Source organism: Papaver somniferum, chromosome 9 (genome assembly GCF_003573695.1).
Source record: "Papaver somniferum cultivar HN1 chromosome 9, ASM357369v1, whole genome shotgun sequence".
Classification (NCBI taxonomy): Eukaryota; Viridiplantae; Streptophyta; class Magnoliopsida; order Ranunculales; family Papaveraceae; genus Papaver; species Papaver somniferum.
Window position 1 is genome coordinate 37400494 of NC_039366.1, and position 26242 is coordinate 37426735.

The 26242-nt window shown below is 36.6% G+C and overlaps 2 protein-coding genes and 1 long non-coding RNA gene across 4 annotated transcripts; 2 read left to right on the forward strand and 1 right to left on the reverse strand.

Moving 5' to 3' along the window:
• The first annotated feature begins 15840 nt into the window (after positions 1 to 15840).
• Positions 15841 to 18452, forward strand: LOC113309333 (pyruvate kinase 1, cytosolic-like). 2 transcript variants are annotated; one of them, XR_003340527.1, is made up of 6 exons: positions 15841 to 15990; positions 16118 to 16206; positions 17402 to 17557; positions 17843 to 17965; positions 18157 to 18232; positions 18386 to 18452. XR_003340527.1 is itself a non-coding variant. In XM_026557760.1 (4 exons), exons 1-4 carry the CDS (start codon positions 15969 to 15971, stop codon positions 17710 to 17712), a joined length of 270 nt encoding a protein of 89 aa, XP_026413545.1. In that variant the 5' UTR covers positions 15841 to 15968; the 3' UTR covers positions 17713 to 17829. The 2 variants fall into 2 exon arrangements, 1 of the variants encoding a protein (XP_026413545.1); XM_026557760.1 differs by lacking the exons at positions 17843 to 17965; positions 18157 to 18232; positions 18386 to 18452 and adding an exon at positions 17710 to 17829.
• A 456-nt stretch (positions 18453 to 18908) lies between these two features.
• Positions 18909 to 20867, forward strand: LOC113309334. Its single transcript, XR_003340528.1, has 3 exons — positions 18909 to 20061; positions 20179 to 20274; positions 20507 to 20867. It is a non-coding gene; the product is annotated as an uncharacterized LOC113309334 (long non-coding RNA).
• A 4205-nt stretch (positions 20868 to 25072) lies between these two features.
• Positions 25073 to 25972, reverse strand: LOC113311803 (putative F-box protein At4g38870). The gene has a single exon (XM_026560603.1). The coding sequence runs from the start codon at positions 25970 to 25972 to the stop codon at positions 25073 to 25075; it is 900 nt and encodes a 299-aa protein (XP_026416388.1).
• Positions 25973 to 26242: the final 270 nt, after the last annotated feature.

Consider the following 26242-nt stretch of genomic DNA (forward strand, 5'->3'; position numbering starts at 1 on the left):
CAGAGATTTAATAGGTAGTTTTGGCAATATTAGAAGCACATCATGAGAATTTGTGGATCTATATGATTTTGTCATATTTTTTGGCGAGTAAATAAGAATACAACAATCGTAAAAATTGTTTCTTTCAAAAAATATTTGTATTATTAGGCGGCAGAAGTGGTATCCGGTATTGAGTGCAAGTTTACTAGATTGTAAAAATATAGTTAAAAAATGTTTTGTAAATGTTGTTTAATGTATTCTAGAGCTGGTTCCAAGTTTAATATTCTTATACCGTTTATCATGCTTGGTCTGATAAATTTCGAAGAAACTTGTTATTTTTTTCCTATAGGAAACGATTTTCTAGGTCACGACTGAACTCACAATAAAAACCGGTTTCCACACATAGGAAGCACAAATAAACCTCTGCAAATAGCTTCCACTGAATGCTATTAACAAGGGTGGAGGGATTGCACATAATTTAAAGAAATGGAAGCGACAAAACCTATGCATTTTCAGCTCAAGGCATCAGCCACGACATTTGTGTTACCACTTTTTTTTGCTAAGAAATGTACACTATATATTAATTAAGCAAGAAGTGAATTATAAACTTTTACTATAGGTTCCTTCCTAACTAGAGTGTCCAAAAAAAAAAGGAAAAGGAACCTAGTAGTCTTTAGTACAATACTTTCTAACCCGACATGTAAGTCGATCTGCTAGACTATTTTTAACACGCTTAATATACATAACTTTAAAGGTTCTACTACTAGAAAGCAAAGACTGGCAATCTACTAAACTATCACTACTTCTCCATCCGATAATATTATTGTCTCCATTAACAAAATCTACAAGTTGGAGACAGTCATTAACGAAAATCACTTTAGACATATTCTTCTCTTACTCCCAAGAGATAGCCCAAAAAAGCGCAGTTGCTTCAGCACCAACCGCATCTTGAATCAGTCCAAAGTCTGCACTACAACCTTTTATCCTTCCTCCAATATCACACCAAATGAAACCCATTCCCATATTGAAGTCTTTGAAAGAACCATCAACAAAAATAAAATGATTCACATCTTCACTGGATATCTTAAACTCTTTCCTAGCATTCTGAGTAATTAAAGGAGAGAAAATTTAAGTGTTTATCATTCTTCTAATATCTAAAATAGTTTTAACCATAATGTTTACTTTTTTGAAAAAAACATCACATCTCAGCTTCCTATAACACCAATGCCTTGGCCAGTTCACAGCAAAAGAAGAGGTTTTTAATTCTTTATCGAACCAAAACAAGAACACATCTTCCGAAAAATTAGAATTGGTTGATACTAAATGCTGCAGAGATAAAGCAAACCAGATATGCAATGCAATAGGATAGGACATTGAAAAACTGACTCTTCATCATTCTTGTACAACGGATAAACTTCATTTATAAAAGAATTATATTACTTCAGCAAGACAATTACTGGCAACATTTGAGAAAAACATTTCCATATAAAGAACTTAATCATCAGAAGACACTCTAAATTCTACACTTTTTTCCAAAAAAATAGCTTTACCCTTTGAAACTCTTTCATTCGTAAACACTTTATAAGCTGATTTTATTGTATAATTACCATTCCTAGTATGATCCCACTTTATCCTATCATTTTTCCCTGGAATTAACCTAATAGCACAAATTTTCTTGACTTGAACCTGAGAAAATAAATCCTTTAACAAACCCACGTTCCAGCAATTAATATTATTACGAGCATCAATAAGATCACTGACCAAGACAAAATCCTTATGACAAGGATTAACAGAAACAATAAGAGAAGATTCAAAAGGAATCCAGTTTGAGATCCATATATTAGTAGACGAGACATTATTAATCTTTATAACTATATTGGACTTAATGAAACCTAAGCTATTTACTATTCCTTTCCAAATCCAAAAGGAAAAATCAGCTACCTTGTCAATTTCTGGTAAGTTCTGATTCAGATAATAGTTATTCTTCAAAAAACAAGTTAACAAAATATCTGGATTCTGCAGTAATGTCCAACCCAATTTGGCAATGAAAACCCTATTTGTAACATAAGTATTCCTAATTCCCAACCCACCATATAGTTTAGACTTACTTGTATCCCTAAAGATCTAAAATAGGCAGCATGCCAAGGATCTTTTTTGGACCACCAATAAGTCTTATGAATAGAATCAATCTTCGAAGTTACCTTCTTAGGAAGCGGAAAACATATCATATGATAAACAACAAGGTAGACAAAACATGTTTAGTCACAACGGTTCTACCAACAATATTTAAGTTTATTTTTTTACAAGAATTTAATCTGGAATAAAATCTTCCAGTTAAGAATGGAAAGTTTTTGTTTTATCCCTATTGATGAAAATATGAGTACTACCAACATATTTTTCAGAGTTACTCAAAAATTCAATTTTAAGAGACTTCGAAAGAAACTTTATGTGTTTATGATGCATTTTGGAACTAGTAATTAACCCATACTTCTCAAAGTTTATAGCCTGACCATAGGCTTTAGTTTAGTGAAAGTATTAATAATTTTCATAAGATTCTTGGCATGAACCAAAGAAGCTTTAGAAAAAGCATGCAACCGTCAGCCAAAAACAGGCAATCGAAGGACTATCTTTCCTAATTTTAAAACCTTGAATAATTTTCTCAGATTCAGCCTTAAGTAGTAATTGCGATAAAACTTCAATGCATAAAATAAAAATATAAGGAGAAAGACAACCACCTTGTCTAATACGTCTAGAAGGGTAAAAAAAAACTTCACCTGGCGAACCATTAACCAAGACCGAATAAGAAACTGTACTAATACACTGAAAGATTAATTCACACCAAGCATCAGAGAAACCAAGCTTTTTAAAAACAACAATAATAAAAGACCATTCTAATTAATCAAAGGCTTAAGAAAGATCCAACTTGATTTCATAAAACCATTTTTGAACTTTTTGTTTTTGTTTTTAAATGAATGAAGAATCTCATGACTACTAATAATGTTATCATGAATTTGTCTGTTTGCTATAAAAGTTGACTGAAACGGAGAAATTAGAACATCTATCAAAGGTTTGAGACGATTGGCTAAAATCTTAGAAACGATTTTATACACTATATTAGAGAGACTAATATGTCTAAAATCATTTGGAGAAGAAGGATTATTTACCTTAGGAATCAAAGAAATGAAGGAATGATTCATCTTTTTACGCAAGAATTTTGTTCTGAAAAAATTCTGAATATGTGAAATAACTTCAGAAGAAGTTTCGTCCCAATTGTCCCTAAAGAAGCCAACAAGATATATATCCATAAGGTCCTGGTAATTTCCAAGGGGGCATGTTCTTCACAGTATTATGAATTTCTTCAACAGAAGGAATAAAAGTTGAAAAAACGGGGGTCTAACAACACCACCCAATATTTCGCTTAGCAATCTGTATGGACTAACTCCGAAATACTTTGCTAGAGAATCAACTAGACAGTCAGAATGAATCTAGATAAAAATATCTCAAGGAGTTAATATCTCTCTCTTGTTTTTGATATTACTCAAGCTAATAGAAATCTGCGAGTCCTAATCAAACACAAGGAATACTTGGACGGTGTCAAAGACCAATGCTCAAGGATCAATCAATATCAATCAACAACCGAAGGTCGGATTACCAATTGATGATCTCGAACGCAGAACCTGTATTATTTCAATTATATAACAAATATAATGAGAAAAAGAAATAATACATACACCAGAAATTTTGTTAACGAGGAAACCGCAAATGCAGAAAAGCCCCGGGACCTAGTCCATATTGAATACACACTGTATTAAGCCGCTACAGACACTAGCCTACTCCAAGCTAACTTCGGACAGGACTATAGTTAGAACCCCAATCAGTCTCTCACCGATCCAAGGTACAGTTGTACTCCTACGCCTCTGATCCCAGCAGGATACTACACACTTGATTCCCTTAGATGATCTTACCCACAACCAAGAGTTGATGCAACCCAAAATCGCAGACTTGATAATAAACAAATTTGTCTCACACAGAAAAGTCTATCAAAGGATAAATCTATCTCCCAAAGAAAAAACCTAGGTATTTGTTCCGTCTTAAGATATGAAATCAAGGTGAACATGAACCAATTGATAATCCGGTCTTATATATTCCTGAAGAACAGCCTAGATTAATCAATCACCTCTCAATGATCTTTCTTGACTACACAAGCAGATGTCGAGGAATCACAAACAATGAGACGAAGATGTTTGTGACTTCTTTATCTTGCCTATCGGAGAACTCTCACGATCTCAAGCCAATCAATAGATTGTACTCGTACGATAGAAGATGCAAGATCAGATCACACAACTACGATAAAAGTAGTATCGGTCTGGCTTCACAATCCCAATGAAGTCTTTAAGTCGTTAACCTGGTTTTAGAGAAGAAAACCAAAGGTTATAGGAGAATTGACTCTATCTAGCGCACTAGTATCACACATACGTGTGGGGATTAGTTTTGCCCAATGCTAGATGTCTCCTATATATAGTCTTCAAATCAGGGTTTTTCCTTAGTTACAAAGCAATCAATATTCACCGTTAGATGAAAACCTGATTTAGATTCAAGCTAATATTTCTCAACTGTTAGATCGAAATCTTAGAATGTCACACACACTTGAGATATACGTTTACTGGGTTTGTGAAAACCGTGCCCAAACGTGTACGTGTATGTTGGTTCAACATAGTAACCCAAAAGGTTAACCATATGAGCATTTCATATTAACCTTGTTCTTCTCCACCATAACTAGTTCAATTGACTCAAATGAACTAGTTAGAGAGTTGTTCAATTGCTATGAGATCTTATGTAACTACACAAGACACAATTGAAACAAAGATGATTCGATTCGATTGAATCGGCTCATGAACTTTATATCCACGGTTTGCATACTGCATTCCTTAGTAATTTAAGTTTCATGTTCAGAGCACATCTTTAGATCATAACCCACCTCAAGTACGCAAGCAAGTTAACGGATTTAAGGCAACCGGCAGAGTTTTCCAAACTCAGCAGAAAATCTCGGCAAGGAGACTTCCGCCAGTTCGAGGACTAAACACGCAAATGAGTTTTTGGAAAATCCCATCAGAAATTCTCGGCAAGTGAACTTCCGTCAGTTCGAGGACTGAGTTCGCGGACTTGGCAAAGCTAATTCCTCTGATTTCTCTCAATCAACAAAGTTCGCAAACTTCGGATTAAGGAATAGGACTTATGCACATATGTGTTACCACACAATGCTTATATCCATCATTGGTTATACTGACCTAAACTCTCATTCCAACCATTCAAACATTCTTAGAGGACGTTATATAGTTGTTACACTATTTCTTGTCAAAGCGATTTTCAAAGTGATTGAAACAATATGACTTTCGTCATTAGGTGAAGATGAAACCGATCAAAGCGAAACGCTTTACCAACACATGATCTCGAGATATAGATAGGCGAGATATACTCGGCTCGAAATATCAAATGTGTATGATCCAGTCTATATAGAATACGACTTTTATCTCATAAGAAGTAGGAGATAGAAGAGATAGACTTTTGAGGGATATATAAGTTCAAGTCTCCACATACCTTTTTGTTGATGAAGTTCCACGGTTCCTTGAGTAGATCTTCGTCGTTGTATGATGAATCGTCATGAAGTCCTTGAGCTCAACTACACTTTTCTATCCTAGTCCGAGACTTATCTATGTAGACTAGAAATCAAGACTCATAGTCTTGATCACTAACATTGACAAACATGCTTGAGATAGCAACGCATGTGAGGTTGACCGAGCTTTGCTCTAACAATCTCCCCCTTTGTCAATTTTAGTGACAAAACTATTAATACATATGGAATACAAAAAAGATAAACTTTAGTGGCTCCTATTCCATTGTCTAATCTTCAACGTTCCCTGAAATCTTCGTCCTTCCAAGTACTCCAATGATCCCAAAATTTGTAAGTTTAGCATCACAGTTGTTGAAGATCCGTAGCTATAACAATGAGAAAAATCGAGATTCTCGATCATCATTATACAGTGACATAGTATTATTATGTAACATCAAAGTCCAATTGCATCACGACTTTAACAATAATACTACGGTGATATTGTATCAGTCCCCCTTAGTCAATACTCCATCTCACATGGAAACCACTCCCCCTTACACAATGATCCGAAAACCATATGTATATGTAGTAGAACTACACATTAATTCTCCCCCTTTTTGTCAATAAAATTGGCAAAGGTAAAAGAACGGGATCCTAATGAAATTTCCGAGAAGAGACGTTTCATAGACTAAAAGAAAAAAATACTTACCAACTTAATTTAGATGCAATCATAAAGCCTAAGCTAAATGCATTCAGCAAGGAGTTTTAAGATACAAGATAACCCCTATAAAATTCCACAGCCGCACACCCCGAAAGATATTACCATTAAGCACAAGTTCAAAAGAACTCTCCCCCATTTGATGTCATTCCCGAGAGAACAACAAGAGCGACCTTAATTTCGAAAGAAAAGAAGGATTTTGAGGCACAAAAGAGATACTAAAAAAAATAACAACAATCCTACAGAAACTGAACTGGAACGTACCTATTGGAGTTTCAGACTCAATTTCCCTAGAGATAAGGATAAGCAGAGGGGCAAGAGTCATCAAAACGATTTAATGAACCAAAACAACACCAATAGACTGCCGCAAGTGTTGAAAAGTTTCAATGTCTAAGGGTTTGGTGAGAATATCAGGCAATTATTGTTCGGAAGGCACAAATTCCATACCAATGATACCATTTTCATAAAGATCATGAATAAAATGGTACCTTACGTCAATGTGCTTTGTTCTTGAGTGCTCAACAGGATTCTTAGTAATTCGAATCGCACTGGAGTTATCACAAAAGATCTTCATTATTCCAGTATCAACTCCATAATCAACAAGCATTTGTTTCATCCATAGGAGTTGAGTACAACATGATCCGGCAGCAATATATTATGCTTCACATGTAGACAGTGATTGAGAGTTTTGCTTCTTGCTATTCCACGCTACAAGATTGAGACCCACATAGTAGAAGCCCCCTGATGTACTTTTTTTGTCTTCTACACATCTTGCCCAATCGGCATCAAAATAAGCAGAAAGGTCATTATTATATGAGAGACCATACCCAATAGTATGATTTATATATCGTATGATTCTTTTTGCAGCTGCAAGGTGAGATTCTTTTCGCCTGAAACCTGGCACAACAACCAACGCTGAAAGAAATATCAGGTCTAGTAGCTGTAAGATACAAAAGACTACCTATAATGGATCGATATAGTTTTTGATCCACTTTTGCTCCTTTCTCGTCCCTGTGCAATTTACCAGCAGTAGGCATGGGATTCATCTTAGGAGACGACTTATCCAGACCGAATCTTGACACAAGATTACGTGCGTACTTCTCTTGGGATAAGTAAATTCCCTCCTTATGTTGTTTAATCTGTAATCCTAAGAAGTATCTTAATTCACCAACATTGCTCATTTCAAATTCTTTAGCAAGAGAGACTTGAAAATCTTTTGCGAATTTTTCAGAAGTTGATCCATAGATGATATCTTCTACATAGATTTGAGCAATGACCACATCTTTCCCACTCCATTTGGTAAACAATGTTTTATCAGCTTCTCTTCTTCAAAATCCTTTTCTAATAAGAGAGGTAGTGAGTTTCTCGAACCAGGCTCTTGGTGCTTGCTTCAATCCATATAATGCCTTTTTGAGCTTCATCACATAATTTGGGAAATCAGGATTTTCGAATCCCTTAGGTTGAGCAACATAGACTTCCTCTTTTAGAATTCCATTCAGGAACGCTGATTTTATGTCCATCTGAAACAACTTAACCTTGAGAAAGCAGGCATGGGCTAATAACAGTCGAATGGACTCAATACGTGCCACAGGTGCAAAGTTTTCGTCAAAATCAATTCCTTCAATCTGTGAATATCCTTGAGCGACAAGTCTAGCTTTATTTCTGAAAATTGTGCCAAATTCATCAGACTTGTTCTTGAATATCCATTTGGTACCGACAATATTGACATTTGGAGGACAAGGTACGCGTTCCCAGACATCTTGTCTTTCAGATTGATTTAACTCTTCATGCATTGTATTTACCCAAAAAGGATCTTTCGTAGCTTCATCAATATTCCTTTGTTCCACCTGCGAAAGATAACAACCAAAATTGCATATATTTTGAAGTTGACCCCTTGTTTTGGCTGTAGAATCCCTTCCCCCAATGATATTGTTGGGGTCATGATTCTTTTGAACCCATAGATGTCGTGGAGGGACACGTTCTTGTTCATCAGGAATGGATTGATCAGTGCTCTTCTCCTCGTCACTAGAAATGTCAGGATCAGTAACAGTTGGGATAACTTCAACTGATTCTGGAATTTCTTTGGCTTTCTCAATTATCTCTGTTGGAGGCAACTCAGCAGGAGAACTATCTTGACGAAAATTACTAATGTCATCGATGATAACATTAGCAGATTCCATCATGACTTGTTTTCTGAGATTAAACACTCGAAAACCACGACTATCAGACGCATAGCCAAGAAAGATACCTCTCTGTTCTCGATTTTTCAGAATATAGCACTTACTTCCAAACACCCTGAGATAGTGTAGGTTGGGTTTCCTTCCATACCATAACTCATAAGGAGTGGTTTTAGACCGAAAATACACACAGTTATCAAGTAACATGCTGTAGAGACAGCTTCTCCCCAAAATCTTAAAGGTAAGTTTTTGTTGCGGAGCATTACCCTGGCCATTTCTTGGATGTTTATATTCTTTCTTTCAGCAACTCCATTAGCTTGAGGAGTAATCGGTGGTGAGTATTGTTGAATGATCCCAATTCATCACAGAACTCAAATAGCTTGGTGTCTTTGAATTCAGTGCCACGATAGCTTCTAATTTTATTTAGTCTGTGACCTTGTTCGTTCTGGATCATTTTAACACTAATCTTGAATTCACCAAGGGTTTCATTCTTATGGGATAGGAATGCAACCCAAGTAAATCTGGTGTAATCATCTACCATAACTAAAGCATACTTCTTACCGGCAACCGTGGGTTGTTGAATTGGTCCGAAGAGATCCATATGAATTAAATCAAGTGGATCTTTAGTGAGAATATCTCGAGATGATTTGTGGTGAACTTTTGTTTGCTTACCCTTTTGACAGGCACCACATACACCTTCAATATTTGCATTGATTTTGGGAATGCCTCTAACAAGTTCTTTGTTAATGATCTTAGTTAGAAGGCGGTAATTGATTTGACCAAAACGCTCATGCCAAAGATGTGTAGATTCCACCTTAGTCAGATTGCAGCTGTTGCTAAACTGAGTATCAAGAAGATAACAGTTGTTTTCACCACGAGTTCCTTGGAAAATTACTTTCCCAGATTTGTCAACAATGTCACATCCATTCGCATTGAAGATAACTCGATGGCCCTTGTCGCAAATTTGACTAATAGAAAGAAGATTAGCAGGCATACCTTTAACGTATACCACATCATGGATTTCTGAAACACCGGGTAGCTTGATCGTTCCCTTTTTTCCTAATGTAGCAACATCTTCCATCTCCGAACGTTACAGGACCTCCTTCATAGTCAATATACGAAACAAACCATGTGAAGTCTCCTATCATATGTCGACTACATCCACTATCAAGAAACCATTGAAAAGGAGATGTAGATCTTAAAGCAAAGGCACCCATACTACTAGTACTTCTCGATTTAGAGTTTCCTAGTAGTGTTGTATGAACTTTTAGAGAATCATACAGTTGTTTAGCTTTCTTATAAAGATTACTTGCAAAGTTAAGACTCTTTTGAAAAGACATACATGCATGCTGTATATGATCGGATGGATCACAACATGAGCCTATGCTTTGAAGATTTTCTGACTGGTTCCTTGTCATATCAGTTTTCTCAACATCTTGTCGTTGATTACCATCTGACTTATGACATTTCTTGAGAGAGGAACAACTGAGATTTTTCAAATTCTCAAAGGGAGTATTTCCAAATATCAAATCCTTAAGAACTGCAATTTCTGCAACAAGACCATGGTTGATCCGGGTTTGTTCATCCAACCCTTTTTGAAGAGACATCATTTTGTCAGACCTTTTCTTGCGGTTGTTTTTTAAACCTGTTGAAGCGTCAATTGAGACTTTATGGTCCATATAGTCAGATTGCTACAAACATAGACTTTTTAGGTCTTTAAACGTGTTTGCCTGCTCTGATACCAATTGAAAAAGCGGGGGGTCTAACAATACCACCCAATATTTCGCTTAGCAATCTGTATGGACTAACTCCAAAATACTTTGCTAGAGAATCAACTAGATAGTCATACTTAATCTAGATAAAAGTATCTCAAGGAGTTAATATCTCTCTCTTGTTTTTCATATTACTCAAGTTAATATTAATCAGCGAGTCCTAATCAAATACAAGGAATACTTGGACGGTACCAAAGACCAATGTCCAAGGATCAATCAATATCAATCAACAACCCAAGGTCGGATTTCCAATTGATGATCACGAACGTACAACCTGTATTATTTCAATTATATAACAAATATAATGCGGAAAACAAATAACACATACACCAGAAATTTTGTTAACGAGGAAACCGCAAATGTAGAAAAATCCCGGGACCTAGTCCAGATTGAGTACACACTGTATATTAAGCCGCTACAGACACTAGCCTACTCCGAGCTAACTTCGGACTGGACTATAGTTGAACCCCAATCAGTCTCCCACCAATCCAAGGTACAGTTGTACTCCTACGCCTCTGATCCCAGCAGGATACTACGCACTTGATTCCCTTAGCTGATCTTACCCACAACCAAGAGTTGCTGCAACCCAAAATCGCAGACTTGATAATAAACAAATCTGTCTCACGCAAAAAATTCTATCAAATCATAAATATGTCTCCCACAGAAAAACCCTAGGTTTTTGTTCCGTCTTAAGATATGAAATCAAGGTGAACAGGAACCAATTGATAATCCGGTCTAATATTCCCGAAGAACAACCTAGATTAATCAATCACCTCTCAACGATCTTTCTTGACTACACAAGCAGATGTCGAGGAATCACAAACAATGAGACGAAGATGTTTGTGACTTCTTTATCTTGCCTATCGGAGAACTCTCACGATCTCAAGCCAATCAATAGATTGTACTCATACGATAGAAGATGCAAGATCAGATCACACAACTACGATAAAAGTAGTATCGGTCTGGCTTCACAATCCCAATGAAGTCTTTAAGTCGTTAACCTGGTTTTAGAGAAGAAAACCAAAGGTTATAGGAGAATTGACTCTATCTAGCGCACTAGTATCACACAGACGTGTGGGGATTACTCCTATATATAGTATTCAAATCAGGGTTTTTCCTTAGTTACAAAGCAATCAATATTCACTGTTAGATGAAAACTTGATTTAGATTAAAGCTAATATTTCTCAACATTAGATCGAAAACTTAGCTTGTCACACACACTTGAGATATACGTTTACTGGGTTTGTGAAAACCTTGTCCAAACGTGTACGTGTATGTTGGTTCAACATAGTAACCCAAAAGGTTAGCCATATGAGAATTTCATATTAACCTTGTTCTTCTCCACCATAACTAGTTCAATTGACTCAAATGAACTAGTTAGAGAGTTGTTCAATTGCTATGAGATCTTATGTAACTACACAAGACACAATTGAAACAAAGATGATTCGATTCGATTGAATCGGCTCATGAACTATATAGCCCCGGTTTGCATACTGCATTCCTTAGTAATTTAAGTTTCATGTTCAGAGCACATCTTTAGATCATAAACCACTCAAGTACGCAAGCAAGTTTGCGGACTTAAGGCAACCGGCAGAGTTTTCCAAACTCAGCAGAAAATCTCGGCAAGGAGACTTCCGCCAGTTCGCGGACTAAACACGCAAACGAGTTTTGGGAAAATCCCATCAGAAATTGTCGGCAAGAGAACTTCCGTCAGTTCGCGGACTGAGTTTCTCTGGTTTCTCTCAATCAACAAAGTTCGCAAACTTCAGATTACGGAATAGGACTTATGCACATATGTGTTACCACACAATGATTATATCCATCATTGGCTATATTGACCTAAACTCTCATTCCAACCATTGAAACATTCTTAGAGGACGTTATATAGTTGTTACACTATTTCTCGTCAACGCGATTTTCAAAGTGATTGAAACAATATGACTTTCGTCATTAGGTGAAGATAAACCCGATCAAAGCGAAACGCTTTACCAGCATACGATTTTTGTCTCATAAGAAGTAGGAGATAGAATTTTGAGTGATAGATAAGTTCAAGTCTCCACATAACTTTTTGTTGATGAAGTTCCACGGTTCATTAAGTAGATCTTCGTCGTTGTATAATGAATCGCCATGAAGTCCTTGAGCTCAACTACACTTTTTTTTATCATATTACGAGACTTGGCTATGTAGACTGGAAATGAAGACTCATAGTTTTGATCACTAACATTGACAAACATGCTTGAGATAGCAACACATGCGAGGTTGACCGAGCTATTCTCTAACAAATGTCAAATAATCATTCAAATCATCAGAAGTTATCGGGTTAATATCTTTCAAAGCTTCCTCAATGTCATTATTAGTTGGATTAGACATAATGTAAATGTTCTTGAAATATAGTTAATAGAGAAATAACTTGTTCTCTATTTTCCAACCAATTTCCTTGATCATCTTTTATTATATGTATGTATGGTATTATATATATATATATCTGAGCTTCACCTTATCATGGATTTTTTTGTTTGTTTGTTTGTTTGTACCATGAGTAAAAATGCCATACATGGGCCAAATTGCTACTTGAATCACCTTTTGGCCCTCATCCAAGCCTGCCATCCAGCCAACCGACGTACCTACCAGCTAGTCCAGCAATTCGTAAAGTCAACGACCGGTTAGTTGTCAAAGTCAATTGTCGGTCATCTATCGAAGTCAACCTTCGGACATTGGTAAAAGTCAACCGTTGGTCAACTGTTGAAGCCAAATTACTAGTCGCGCTTCTAACCAGTTTCCATCCATGTTGCCAGCGGTGCTGCCAACCAGTTTCCAGCTAAGTACTCTGTCGCGCTGCCAGTCAGCCTCCATCTGTGTTGTCAGTCAGCCTCCAGTCAAGACTGTCTTCCAGTCAAAGATCGATAGTCGCAGTCAACGGCAAAAATCAACCCTGCCAGTCAAAGTCAATGTCGTTGGTTAAACCCGCAAGCACATGTCGATTTGGCCCGTTTCCACTAATCTAGTGCATAAACCCTGGAAGATGATTCTGGAAGTTTCTAGAGGACTTGATGACTAAGCTGCAGAGAAAGTTCTAGAACATTCTAGATGTCTTCCTAGCCAAGTTACTTGCAGAGGAAGTTTATCTCGAAATTAGGGTTTAACCCATGTATTCAATCGTATAAATAGATGGGAATCTCAACCCTAAAGAGGATACACTCATATAGAGAAAAATACACCAACAAACCCTAAAAGGGATCAGAAATTATTGTAACCCATACAACAATAAAATATATCTCCCTACGGGGATTTGTCCTTGGATGTAGGCAAACCATGCCGAACCACGTTAAATTCGTGTCTATCACCTTTATGCTTGTTTTGTGTAAAACCCTAATTCTGATCATCATCACCAAAATCATCGTGTTTAGTGCCTGGAAATATTTCTGGGTACAAACGGTGTTTTTATCATATTGCGTAAAATATTCAATCCTAGATTTTTGTTTATAAAAGCTATTTTCAATTTCATACCAATAATACAACTGCTTCGAATAGTTCAAAATGTAACCACCAATTTCAAGAGTATAAGGTATAGATTGTAAGTTCTCTATTTCAAAATTCAAATAAGGCATAGATTATAAGTTCTCTATTTCAAAATTCAACCTACTGATTGTAGCTTTAATGTGACCAAAAGATTGAATATTCCACTGTCTAAGATTATGTGTTGAATTTTTAAGCTTACCTACGACAACAAAACTTAGAGAAACATTCACTTTCTTAACCCAAGAATTATGAAAAACATTTTTAAAATCTGGATTCAACTGGCAACTTTTGAAAAACTTATCATGATTTTTTTTTAACAAAGTGAGGATTCATTGATTAAAGGCTCTAAAAAGCAAGTACAGACCTCAAACAGACGTAGAGGACAAATGACACCGTACTAATGACCAATATACCGATAAAGCTTTAGCGAAATAACAATTGGTAATCCCCAGGGGCATACCTACAAGGGAAATTGCAATCCACACGGGAACCCGATACAAAAGATCGAACGATACATTAAACACCAGTCTCGAAAGGTATCACTAACAAGGTCCAATCGTCAAAGAGAATAAAACTAAGAAAGCCAACATAAGCAAAAACCAAAATAAGAAAAGCCGCCAACATCAGAAACATCAGCAGAATGAAACCCTAAGCAACCCACAACAGCTCCACCCAACCTAATCCAATCCAATCCAGAAAGCAGCACACAGCTGATCCGCGACCCGACCCGAATCGAGAACCGGTTGGACTAGATCCGACCCAACAAAACCAGAAAACCTAGCTGCAGATCTTCACGATGAAGAAGAACAACATCCTTTCTTCACCAAACAAAATTAATCAGCACCACTATTAAACACAGCTGTAATTGCAAATCAAAGAAAAACACAGCTGTAATTGCAACCAACCACCAGAAAAATTAAAACCACACAAAACTCCACCATCAAAAGTTTCAAAACCATCAAAACATACTCCCATCTTAAAACACAAGAATCCCTCAACTGTCTAGGAAAAACTTGGAAGAAGACAAGAGATTTAAGCACGATTCGACATCAATCAACTCTAGACCATGAAAACAATCAAGCACATAAACAAAATCAAAGAAACCCAAACCCATCTCTAAAAATTGCACAACACACCATCATGTTCAAATCAGTTTAAAGCCACTTGACAAAGAGAAAACTGCTCACCCAAAACATAAAGACAAACGACAGAAGCTCCTATTTGTATTTATAGTACCAAGATCACCTCAAATCTACTCCCGGAGGAACAGATCTGAGCTGATCTGGGTCTAAAAATCAAACTTTCTTTTTTCTCTCTTTTATCGCTTCTGTTTCTCTCTCCTAAAAGATAATAAAAGATAAGACCGAATTTTTCCAACATTTACGCCGGTTGCTTACACTAAGCTTTGCTTGAGTGCTTGCGCTGAACTTATCATGAATATTAATAAACTGCTCTTGCTGAATATTAATCTACTCTGAACGTAATCTTGTTTTGATTGTTTCAAGGAATACTCTGGTTCATATAATTCGGTGTTAATCAACATAACAGTAAGAGACGTAACCATTATGGTAAATCAATGTTGATGATTCATCTAAGTAAAAGGAAGAGACTAATTAATATAGGTAGGGAATCAAAAGTGCAAAAACGAAATCAACCTATAGTCACACCACGTTGACAAAGTAGTAAGATTTCCGTAGTTTCAAAATTGGAGAAACAACTCCCGAAGTTCTCTGCAACTCCCTAAAAACTTCACTATTCCAGTATGAAGATGTGACTTATTGTATCTTGTCTTCATAGAAAGGTAACTCATCTCTAGCATGACGATATCAGAATTTGACTTGTGAAGCTGAATCTACCACAATTATCTTACTATGGATTAAAATTCTCATGTGCTTTCTTAATAATTTTGATTTGCTTCTGATAAGCATAATTAGAAGATTATTAGGTACTCTCTATAATTTTTGTCATCTTTTTGATATTTTCGTAAAGTTGTATATAATTCAAGATTTAGTTACTTTGTTATGAATCTTATAGCCTTGTCTTTGATTTGATTAGGTCAAAAGATCCGTGGGAGAGGAAGTTGAGTTTCCATATCATGTACTTGGACAATGATGAGCTTTATAATTACTATGTAGTAACTCGTGTTGTCGACAGTATGACAGACAACCTCTGAGCAACACGAAGCAACTGATATGGCTAATGCTGTATTAGATGGTATGAGTTTCAGACTCAAGATACCAGCATATTGCATTCTAGTGAGGTTATCAAAGTTCTGATGTAATTCACAATGCTTGACACCTGTTGGACCTGATTTTGTTTCTCTCTTTTTGAATTGGCTTAGGTGTTGACTCAATTCTTCCGGGTGCTGAGACTCTTAGAGGATTGTACCCTACTGAAACCATTTCCACTGTTCGTCGAATTTGTGCAGAGGTAAGCCTTGTTCCGCTTGTTTAGTTTGCTGAGGAGCAGTCTTGCGTAAATTGCTTAAACTCATTTTGTACCCAAGTTTGAGGAATACATGTTTGTATAAATTGATGGTTTGCTTCAAGTGCCTGATTTTTTGAATAAAATAGTTCTGACAGTACGTTATTTACTTAAAATAGTTCTGACAATACGTTCTGATAAATGGATGGTTTGCTTCTTTGGTGATTATACCTTCCCTGTTTTGTTTTTTTAACTTTCACACTTGGACTATCCAAATTGCTCCATTTGGTGCATATATATGTATGCTGTATCGGTATTCACGATTGTAGTAATGTTTACTCTGAAATATATGCTATATGGCTATGTTAAGGAAAGGAAAGGATATGCTGTTGTTGATGATTAGGTAGATTGTCAGAACAATCACCCTCTCTAGTTGATAATCTAGTAGCGCTAGTAAAGACTCAGGTGTCCAGATGATTTACATAACCATTAAGCAAGTCCATAATTATGAATTTTTCATCCAACGTATATTTCAAAAGGCTATGATATATATATAAAATATGCCACTGGTCCAATACTTCATGTTGCGTAAAAGAACTCTTGTTTGAAAGAAGACTTGATATGGAGGAACAAAAATGTGACTGCCACCAGATTTTTAGGTATTATTTGCCTCAGTGAATTTTATTCTGTATTTCATGTAGTCCGGGGTTCATTAACATGTAACAGAAGAAAACCTAACCATTACAGTAAGTCAATGCTGGTGATTTATTTAGTTAGAAGGGAGTAATTATTATATGGAATCACAAGTGAAAAATGAAAGCGACCTATTGTCAGCATTTGCCATAATTGAAGTATTTTGCTATAGTTCATATGATGATTCGGATCTTTTCACAAAATCTTCACTAATTAGGCTTGTCCTATGATTGAAGCATTTTGTTAGTGTTAATTAAGACGTCCAATGAAATTTGGATGATGTGGTACACAATTTGGTAATGAATTCGTTAAGAGCACTAAGAAGCTATGTGCTGTAAGTTCTCTCTTTTTTTTTTTTTTTTTTTTTTTTTTTTTTTGAGTGTTGTGGATTTGAATTGGATATTTTTTGGAAATATCATGGATCGTAGAATCACTTTTTTGGAGTTCCAATTCTTATATTATGGAGTGGTTAAGATGTATTACATATTTGTTGGTTCACTTGCTTCAGGTTATGCTAGATACAGTAGGCCCTGAATTGCAAGTCGTTAATAAAAGTGAAAAAACGATTGCACTAGAGGCTGAATCTTTGGTTCTTTCGACTCCGGATCAAGATAAAGAAGCAACTTCAGATCTCTTGCCAATCAGTTATGTTGGATTAGCAAAGGTGAGCTGGAAAAATTAAATCTTAGTGCATTTTTTCTTTATCTTTTTGGAAAGTGTTTGTGTTCAATTGATATATAATCAAATCAGAAGAATGATTAGGATCAAGGAGACCTAAGTGATTTTGTCCTCAGCTATATGATTTTGTGCAGGCAGTAAAGAAAGTAGACACCAATTTTCTCGGGCAATGCTTGTCAACAGGAAGTCAAACAACTAAATTACGGCATTATTAGGAGTTTTTGAGTATTCCCCAATGATATCTTATATGAATCTTGATTTTTGACTGCAGGTACCTGTTGGGTGAAAGAGGTAAATGTGGTTTGCATAGTGAAGAATTCTGCGATACTATCTGGGACATTGTTCACTTTGCACGTCTATCTATCTCCCTACCCAAACTGACAAAGATAAAGAAGTAAGTATCTTTACATTTGCAAGTGGGATGTCTATCTTTTTCGTAATGACGTGGTTGTTAAAGTCGACGCCTTGTGTCATTGCCAATATTGGACAGTCATTGCTTTATATATCTTATTATTCAGAAAATCCTTCATGTTATTGTATTTTTCTGTGCTCGTTTACTTGTGACAAGTTTTTCCTTCTTTTTAGGTTATACGCACCTGGGGTGTTCAAAACAAAATGGAATTTCTCCCCCTATCGGATACATTCAGAGGATGTTTGTCAAGTAAGAACTTTTAACTTGTTGACGTTTTTTGTTATTTATGGCTTTATGCTGTATAACATGGTTCATCTATCTCTAATTGTGGTGGATACTTGAAGGTTTAACCCATTTTTAACACAATTTGATCTACTGTATGTATCTAATGCTCTTTTACAGTAGGCTCGTGGGTTCTTGTCTACTCTGGGTCAACTTAGTCAGCCTCAGATTTTCGCTAAGATTGGGAACATAGAAGTGAGTTGCGTAGGAATTTAATTTTCTTAAAAATCTATTCATACTTAGTTCGGTAGCTATGATTTTCAGTTTCAAGAATTCATATCGGATTGATATTTACCATTGTTTGTATATGGAAATATTTACCATTATTTCATTCTCTACAAAAAAAAAAAAAAAAAAAAAAATTACTGCCAGGGTTTAACTCATTTCAATGAGATCCGGCAGATGGCATCATCCTTTCTCGTGCAAATCTAGGCTTAGATCTTCCTCCAGAAAAGGTGAGGGTCCCAACTACAGCAGGGTATATAGTATGTTATCTGAATAAGCTCTGCACGACCTATGCTATCCTAAGCTTTCGGGACAACATTGTAGCTTATACATAGCTTGAGGGAAAAAAAAATTATGTTCACTTCATATGGTCTTGTTTTCGTCATAATCATATTATTCATGGTTTTTGCAGGTGTTTCTTATGTCAAAAGGCAGCCGTTTACAAGTGTAATATGGCCGTTAAGCCTGCAGTAGTAACTTGTGTTGTCGACAGTATGACAGTGACAGATAACTTCAGATCAACATGTGCCAACTCCAAGCAACTGATGCGGCTAACGCTGTATTCAATGGTATGATTTTCAGACCCAAGATACCAGCACAGCATCTTGCAATGCAGTGAGGTTTTCATATAATCTCCAGTTTTCGCAAAATTTGTGCAGAGGTAAGCTTTATTGCAACTTGTTTAGTTTGTTGGCAACTGCCTTATGCGGACCGTTTAAACTCATTATGAACCTAAGTTTGAGAAATATACGTTTGGGTAAAATGGATGGTTTGGTTCAGGTTCTGTCTGATTTTCTCTCTAAACATAGTTCTGATAATACGCCGTTTTCTTAATATGCTTTACGCAGAGAAGGTTTTTAACCAGGAATTTCACAAAAACTTCGAAATTTGTCAGAGAACCAATGTCACACTTGGAAATCAATTGCTTCCTCTATTGTCCTTTCTTATGGTTGTTGGTTACTTGTTCATGCACTTTTTAGTTTGAGACAAACACATTAGAGGTCATCAGTAAGCTTATAATTGTGCAATTAAGGCGAAGGCCTATGTTATTTTTGCTTTCACTTCAGATGGAAAGGTAGTTGCTGATTTTTCCGTACAATCTGTGAAGAAATGAATTTAGTTTCCAGGGAATTTTTGTTGATTCTACCATACTATTGCAGATTGATCGTGAAGTATAGGCCGACAATGCCAGTTATGCCATTCGTAGTTCCGTATGTTCCCCATGCTAACGTGATATACAAATCAAACACAATGTCACAGACTTGGGCAATAATTTGACATAAAAACTTTTGTATCTCAAATGACCTTTAACTCAAAATATGAAACTCAACTCAAAATCAGTCATTATATTTTATCATCAATTTCAGTTTTCCCGATTCCTTCTTTCCCTTCCCGCCTATTCATAATCAATGGAGGTCTCTGACTGAAACAAAAATCAAAATTAACCCTCAATTACAAATTATTGAGAGCAAGCAGTGATACCGGTGATGGTGTTACTTTTCATTCCCCTAATTAGTTTCTCATATCAGCAACGAAGAGAAGAATTAGAATCTAGACAAACATAAGAGGAGGTATTATGCCTAACAAATTTCAGTAAATGTCTCTTTGTGGAGAATTTACCCACGAATACCTGTTGAATTTTAGCTGCTTTGTTATGAATCTTACAGCCTTGCTCTTGTTTTGATTAGGTCACAAGAGATGGGAGCTGAAGTTGCTGCATACCATATACCTGGACTCTAGGAATTAACCAGGATGTGTCCAATGATGATCTACGTAATCACCTCGTATGATTCTCAACTTACTTTGAAACCTCACAGGATGATGTGCATAATGAATTTTTTAGATAGATAGTTTTCATGGGTTCAGCTATAGTATTTAAGGCATAGGTGCAGTTACCCAGGAAAACATGTATGTTATTTTGGTAATTAAGATCATGAATTCAGCTTATATTTACAAATTAAATATACTTGTCTACGGAAGTTTATATAGGCTTACGGTGTTCTATATACTTTACAGGTATTGGACCCTCACTTAAGGAATAGATCGAGGCTTTTTTCTAGCAATTAGATCTTAGAAATCTCTGACACCAAACTGGAGATGACCTGTGCATGTGAGTTCCTGATGGTATTGAAATGGTTCAAACAATGGATTAGCACCGTTGCGAACATAAACGTCATTAATGGAAGAAGGAATTGAACCAGTTACAGGTAGATTTTGACAGACAGGTTGTTCGGGTAGGGGTGCGAAATTGCTGGATAGTTGAACTGAGGGGTCAGCTGTTTTAGGAAGTGGCTGCTGTTTTTCTTTAGATAGTAAAGCTGTTTCACAGGCATCTAAAGCCATTGATGCAACCTTTTGAATTATTCGAATTTTTGTTTTGGGAGTAGCAGGAGTAGGAGGAGATTGTAGGTGTAGTGTTTTTGTGTTTTCTTTTGGAAGGGTGATTTGAGTAGTCCTACTACTACTGCTGCTAGTGTGATGGGTGTAAGTTGAGATAGAAGCTGAAGTTGATGATGATGAAGATGTAAATTAAACTAGAAAAGGAGATTGTAAAGAAGATGAAAGAAGATTATTGTAACTTCTTCTTTGAGTGGAGTTGAAATGGAAGGTTTATTAGTAACCCAAGATACACTTGAACTGGACATGTAATTCTTCACTTCAACTTTTCTTTCGTGTGTTTGAATAGATTTTTTGAATTTGCTTGCAGTGTAGTAGAGGAGGGTAGTAGTGAGAGAGAGAAGAAAAGGAAGGTTTTTTGAGATTGTAACCATATGAACTCAGCAAGTCCAATAATGTGATCTGTTGTTTGGCTGGTGTTTTTGTAAACGATGAATTCCTGGATAGCCAGTTGAACTGGCATATTCCATAGACTGCCGGAGTATGTGCGACTGTCTTCTCGCAGTTTCAGTAATTTATTTAAGTTAATCAGAGTAAATCTCTTTAATCTGATTTCAGTTTTCTCTTCTTGCAATTTCAGTTTTGTTAGTAGAAAGTTGAAACTGTCTTCTTGCAATCAGAGAGATTTTGAGACATCAATACAAGACTCTGAATGCACACGACTCTTGCTAGTCTGATTTAGGATTGAGTACACTTGAAGCACTCAACCGAACACGCATTTTTACTATAACCTGCAGATTCTACTGATAAGTATCCGTTGTTGCCTAATTTTCATTTTGCTAGAACTCACCATGTAGGAATTTTTCCAAAATTTCATCAGTTTTGTTTTACTTTCTATTTCAATAATCCTAAATTCCAAATCAGAAAATGTTGTCCAGCTTTGATTCCAAAATCAAACAAATACTCGAACCCACTATAACATCGTTGACTGCTGAGATATAAACCTGTCTCCATACTGTGAGATTCACTCTTTCTCTGGCTGACCTCTCTCTGTCAATCGCCCAAAGGAACAAGTCCTGGTACAGACACAGATGGAGTACACGAGGAAAACTATACTTTGAAATGGCCAAGCTGGATACAGATTCAGCACCAGGGCATAAATGAACCTCCTGCACGCACAACCCTTACGTCTTACATTCTAAAAGAACAATAGGTTGGCAGAAAAGATAAACTGCAGAAGGAGAACATAAAAGCCATTCTCAAGTCAAGGCAATACCCGTCTCCCTGCTAACCGGAATCCAAAGATAGGTTTCATCCACAGATTTAGCACAAAAACTGCAGATCTTTTACCCACACTAGGCTTGACCAGCTCCAAAATATGTTTTGCTTTTGCATGATCTATGATTTTTCGACACAGTAGAGTCAGCAGCATGAGTAGCTGCTTCTCCAGGCCTTGCAAAATCCATAATCTCACTCTCACTAGAAAATCCATGGTCTGAATCTGTTAACTCTTCCTGAAAGCGAAGTCCAGGAGCCAACAATCACAATGTAAAATGTCATCAAACTTTAGAGTATTACATATACTAGCAAACAAAATGAACTAGAGAAATTTGCACTGAAGTACAGGTACGGGTGCAGACAAGGAAAGAAAAAAACAAAGAGCTACTCAAGTTTCATTATGGCTCGTATAAAAAACTAAGCAAAGAAAGTAAAAGCCGCAAAGGAACACCATCTGGGAAAGAGTCTCACCTTGTCAGGGGCAGCCCAATCAACCTCATATTCCTCGGAATCGCACTCCCTAACTGGTTTGCTTCACGAAGCCTCTCAAACTCAAGCATATTTATCTGGCGCCAAAATCAATATAAGGAAAACTGTAGCAACTGTTCCTTTAATCACACCTTCAACATCGCTAATCTCCTCACTGTTCCAGACTGGATCTTGCTGACGTAAGTTGTCGTCAGAGGGCATAAAATTAAATTCTTTCCTTCCACGTCTGAAACTCACAGTCTGGATTAGCACTTGATGTGGATTCAGGAAATTCTGCTGCAAATCCAGTTTAGAAGAAGGAGAAAATGAATGCTTTAGAGATAGATAACAGATTTGAGTACGAGGAAAATATAACAACTGAAGAAACCCATTTTAGAACGCAGTTCTCTCCAAACAGACAACCGACATTGCTGAAACAATGATCAAGGATATAATGCCATGGTCGTTTATACCTGTCTCTAGTATTGTTACTAGTATGAGAAGAATCCTCCATAGAACTGGGGCAACCACTCTAGTATAAACATCCTATGAGGGTTCAGTTCAAGTAGCTCCAGAATTTGGGATGGACGGTTTTGTTTTCTGATGCCGTTGACGACCTGATCAACCACACTGGTCTTTTCCTTCTTAAGAAGCTCCCTAATTTCTTCTCCTATCCACGGTCTCATTTACTCATATATCTCATGCTGTAAATTATCATGTCCAAAAATCAGAAACGTGAATACATATTAAACGAAAAAATGTGAATCAGGGAAGACACCCAACAAAAACAAAATAGTTATGCGAAAATTCAGACCAAGGTTGTAAAAGAGCAGCCTGGGACAACCTATCTGAGGATTAAGCCCACACAACGTGAACAAACTGAGTTTTAAGGGACACAAATTGTTTCTAAAGGATAACCCCTAGACAAACTTCATGGCTCATGCAAGTCTTTCATGTAATAACTTGAAAAAGGAGGAAGAGACAACCATTCTTGCAGTTTTGCAACTGGGATGGTTGGGAGCAACAAAAACAAGGTTTCCACGACTAATAGAGACTCCTAATCCTGGTTTAGGGGTTTATATCTTGACTAATAAGACTTGTCCATTTTATGTAGAACCAGACGCATGCAACGAGCTAGTGAAACAGAATTTACTGAAAATAAGCAAAGCAATCAGTCTCACCTGGTCTAAAACAGCCCAGTTTATCTAAAGAGAGAGCACCACCTCTTCTGTTTTAGTTGTATCATTGAAAATCTCGACCCTCAAAGGCTTCTTTCCATCAGCTGTCTCGGAAAAATTCAAATGTTCATGAAGATTCCCGCAGTCACAAATCTTCTCTTTCATCACATCTTCAGCACAATTGTTATTCCCTACTAAACGGTCACCAACTAGCGCATTTATTACCTGTTCCAGTTAGACAGCTTTTTGCTAGGAGCAACACTGGGTACACGTTCAGCACCTGCAGCTGTACAAAATCAAAGAACTCAAAGAACAAGAGTATCAACGGTTAGGGATGGACACAAATGATAATCCATCTTTCCATGGACCATGATACAGGTCTGAAGGAGAAGAAAAGAAGGGTACAATCCTTGCGGTCAAATATGACTATAAACCGAAGGATACGAATTTCTGACTGACAGTACACAAAGGACACTCACAATATTAACTGCAAAACTTTGATAAATAAACAACACCTACATTAACTGTGATTTTTTTTTATAACTTAAAAAGGTAAGATTTTATTGAGAAAAAGAAAAATGCACTTGCAGTGCTACAAAGAGGCAACAGACAGAACTAAGAGAAAGAAAAAGCACTTACAGTGCTACCAGGATAAGCCAACCAGTTCTCCAAGAGAACTTACAAAAGAAAATCTACTACTACAAACTAGTATGTCTTCTTGGAAGGGGTAGAAAATCTTTTCCCACGCCCCAACTTCTCATTGCTTGACACTCCATCCCAAGACAATTTAGCCGCTTCCTTTTCTGATTTCGAAGGTTTGAATCTTTCTATAATGTCATTATTAGAAATGGTCCTTGCTTCGATGAATTGTTCCTTATGATGTTCATTACAAATTGCTCCTACCATTTATGTTGCATCTATCAGTGTCAGTAATATCACCATGCTTTCAGGTTCTAGTAGTAATATTCATGCTTTGGCGAGAATGTTACACCTATATGATATTATGATTAATGTTTTTGAAGGGTTCTTGTGCATCCACTACACAAGAAAGTTTCTCCACGGCACTCTCCAGTACAGAACAACTTCTCTATCTATATTATGATACCTTTGTCTAAATAAACCTACAACGTACTATTTCAGATTCGAATCTATAAAAACTTATTCATGTAGAGCTAAAAGGAAAGGAAACAGCAGACTTGGGAGCTATTTATGATATATAAACTGAAATGTAAAGGATAATATCATACATCAATCACCTGGAACATTCATAACATGCTGCATTCAGTTCAACTCCCTGTACTGACAGATAAGAGGTTCTTAACTACAGTTGTAGTGTCTTTTCCCAAGTAACAACATTACGATCGGGTGATATTGGAAACCTTAGGTACTTTTTTGAGTTGAGGTTGTAATAAAAGATACTGTCTGTACACTCGGGTTGAATGAAGATTTGATTCGTCCCGGTAAGAGCCGCAACAGAAGGATCTCGTCTTACATTCCAGGCATAAGGTATGTATATCTCCTCATCTTTCCACTCAATCTTACCCTGTGCATCCTCATGCATTGCCCATAGAGAGCTTTCATAACCCCATACACGGTCTAGTACAGCAATGCGCTCTTGAAATTCCATCAATTCAATAGGTTGGAAAGATTTGAAATCGTCCTCGGGATCCTCCCCAGTGTAGAATTCGGGGATTGGAATGACTCTAAAACTTTCGCTTCCAAAATCAAATCCCATTATCACTTCACCGCTGCTGGTATAACGGAATCGCCAATATATATTACCGTTTAAATAAACAGGTTTAGCCAGCTCCTCCCTCCCAATTCCTACGCGAAAGGGTGGGACTGCATTGATTCTTCTCCATGTATTTTCTCCAACAGTCAGTACTTCAACAATTTGATCTTCAACTCCTACTTGTTGATCAGATGATACCGGCAAGCCATCATTATCAGTAGGATATTTTTTGAATTTGCTACTTGATATGCAAATGACTTTATGCTGATTGCTCACAGGATCAAAACCAAGTCCAATGCAGTCAACTTGTTCTTCACCCTGATTCAATTCCACAGTAGTCTGAATCCAAGGTAATTTCTCACCAGTGGTAGGATTATATATGAGAAATTCCTCCGTATCAGATGTGGCAAAACATAGCAAACCATTAACAGCTTGTTTAGGCAAATCATAGGAATAAAAAGGACCACGATCTAATACCAATTTATTCATACTTTGTAACCCTAAATCAGGTGAACCAATAGTGCATACAATTGTTTGATTATCGTTTTGTATTGACTTGATAGTTAGTAATGGTCTGTGATTATGAGTTTCAAATCCTGCTTCATTTAGGTAATGTTTCAAGTATTACCATCTCACCTGTAGGTCTCTCAGCTGATGCTCCTCATCCTTTTGTTTCCATAATTTATGTTGTCTTCAATCTCCCACTTCCACAACTCTGCAATCGATGTTCCCCAAATTTCTTCTCTTTTCACATCTCCT

What these genes read in the sequence shown, in the direction of transcription:
- LOC113309333 (XM_026557760.1), top strand. Translation starts at nt 15,969, where the DNA reads ATGGCTAATGCTGTATTAGATG. An exon ending in GGCTAATGCTGTATTAGATG is followed by an intron (nt 15,991 to 16,117) that starts GTATGAGTTTCA and finishes GAATTGGCTTAG; the next exon opens with GTGTTGACTCAATTCTTCCG. An exon ending in TTCGTCGAATTTGTGCAGAG is followed by an intron (nt 16,207 to 17,401) that starts GTAAGCCTTGTT and finishes CACTTGCTTCAG; the next exon opens with GTTATGCTAGATACAGTAGG.
- LOC113311803 (XM_026560603.1), bottom strand. Translation starts at nt 25,972, where the DNA reads ATGAATAAATTGGTATTAGATCGTGGTCCTTTTTATTCCTATGATTTG.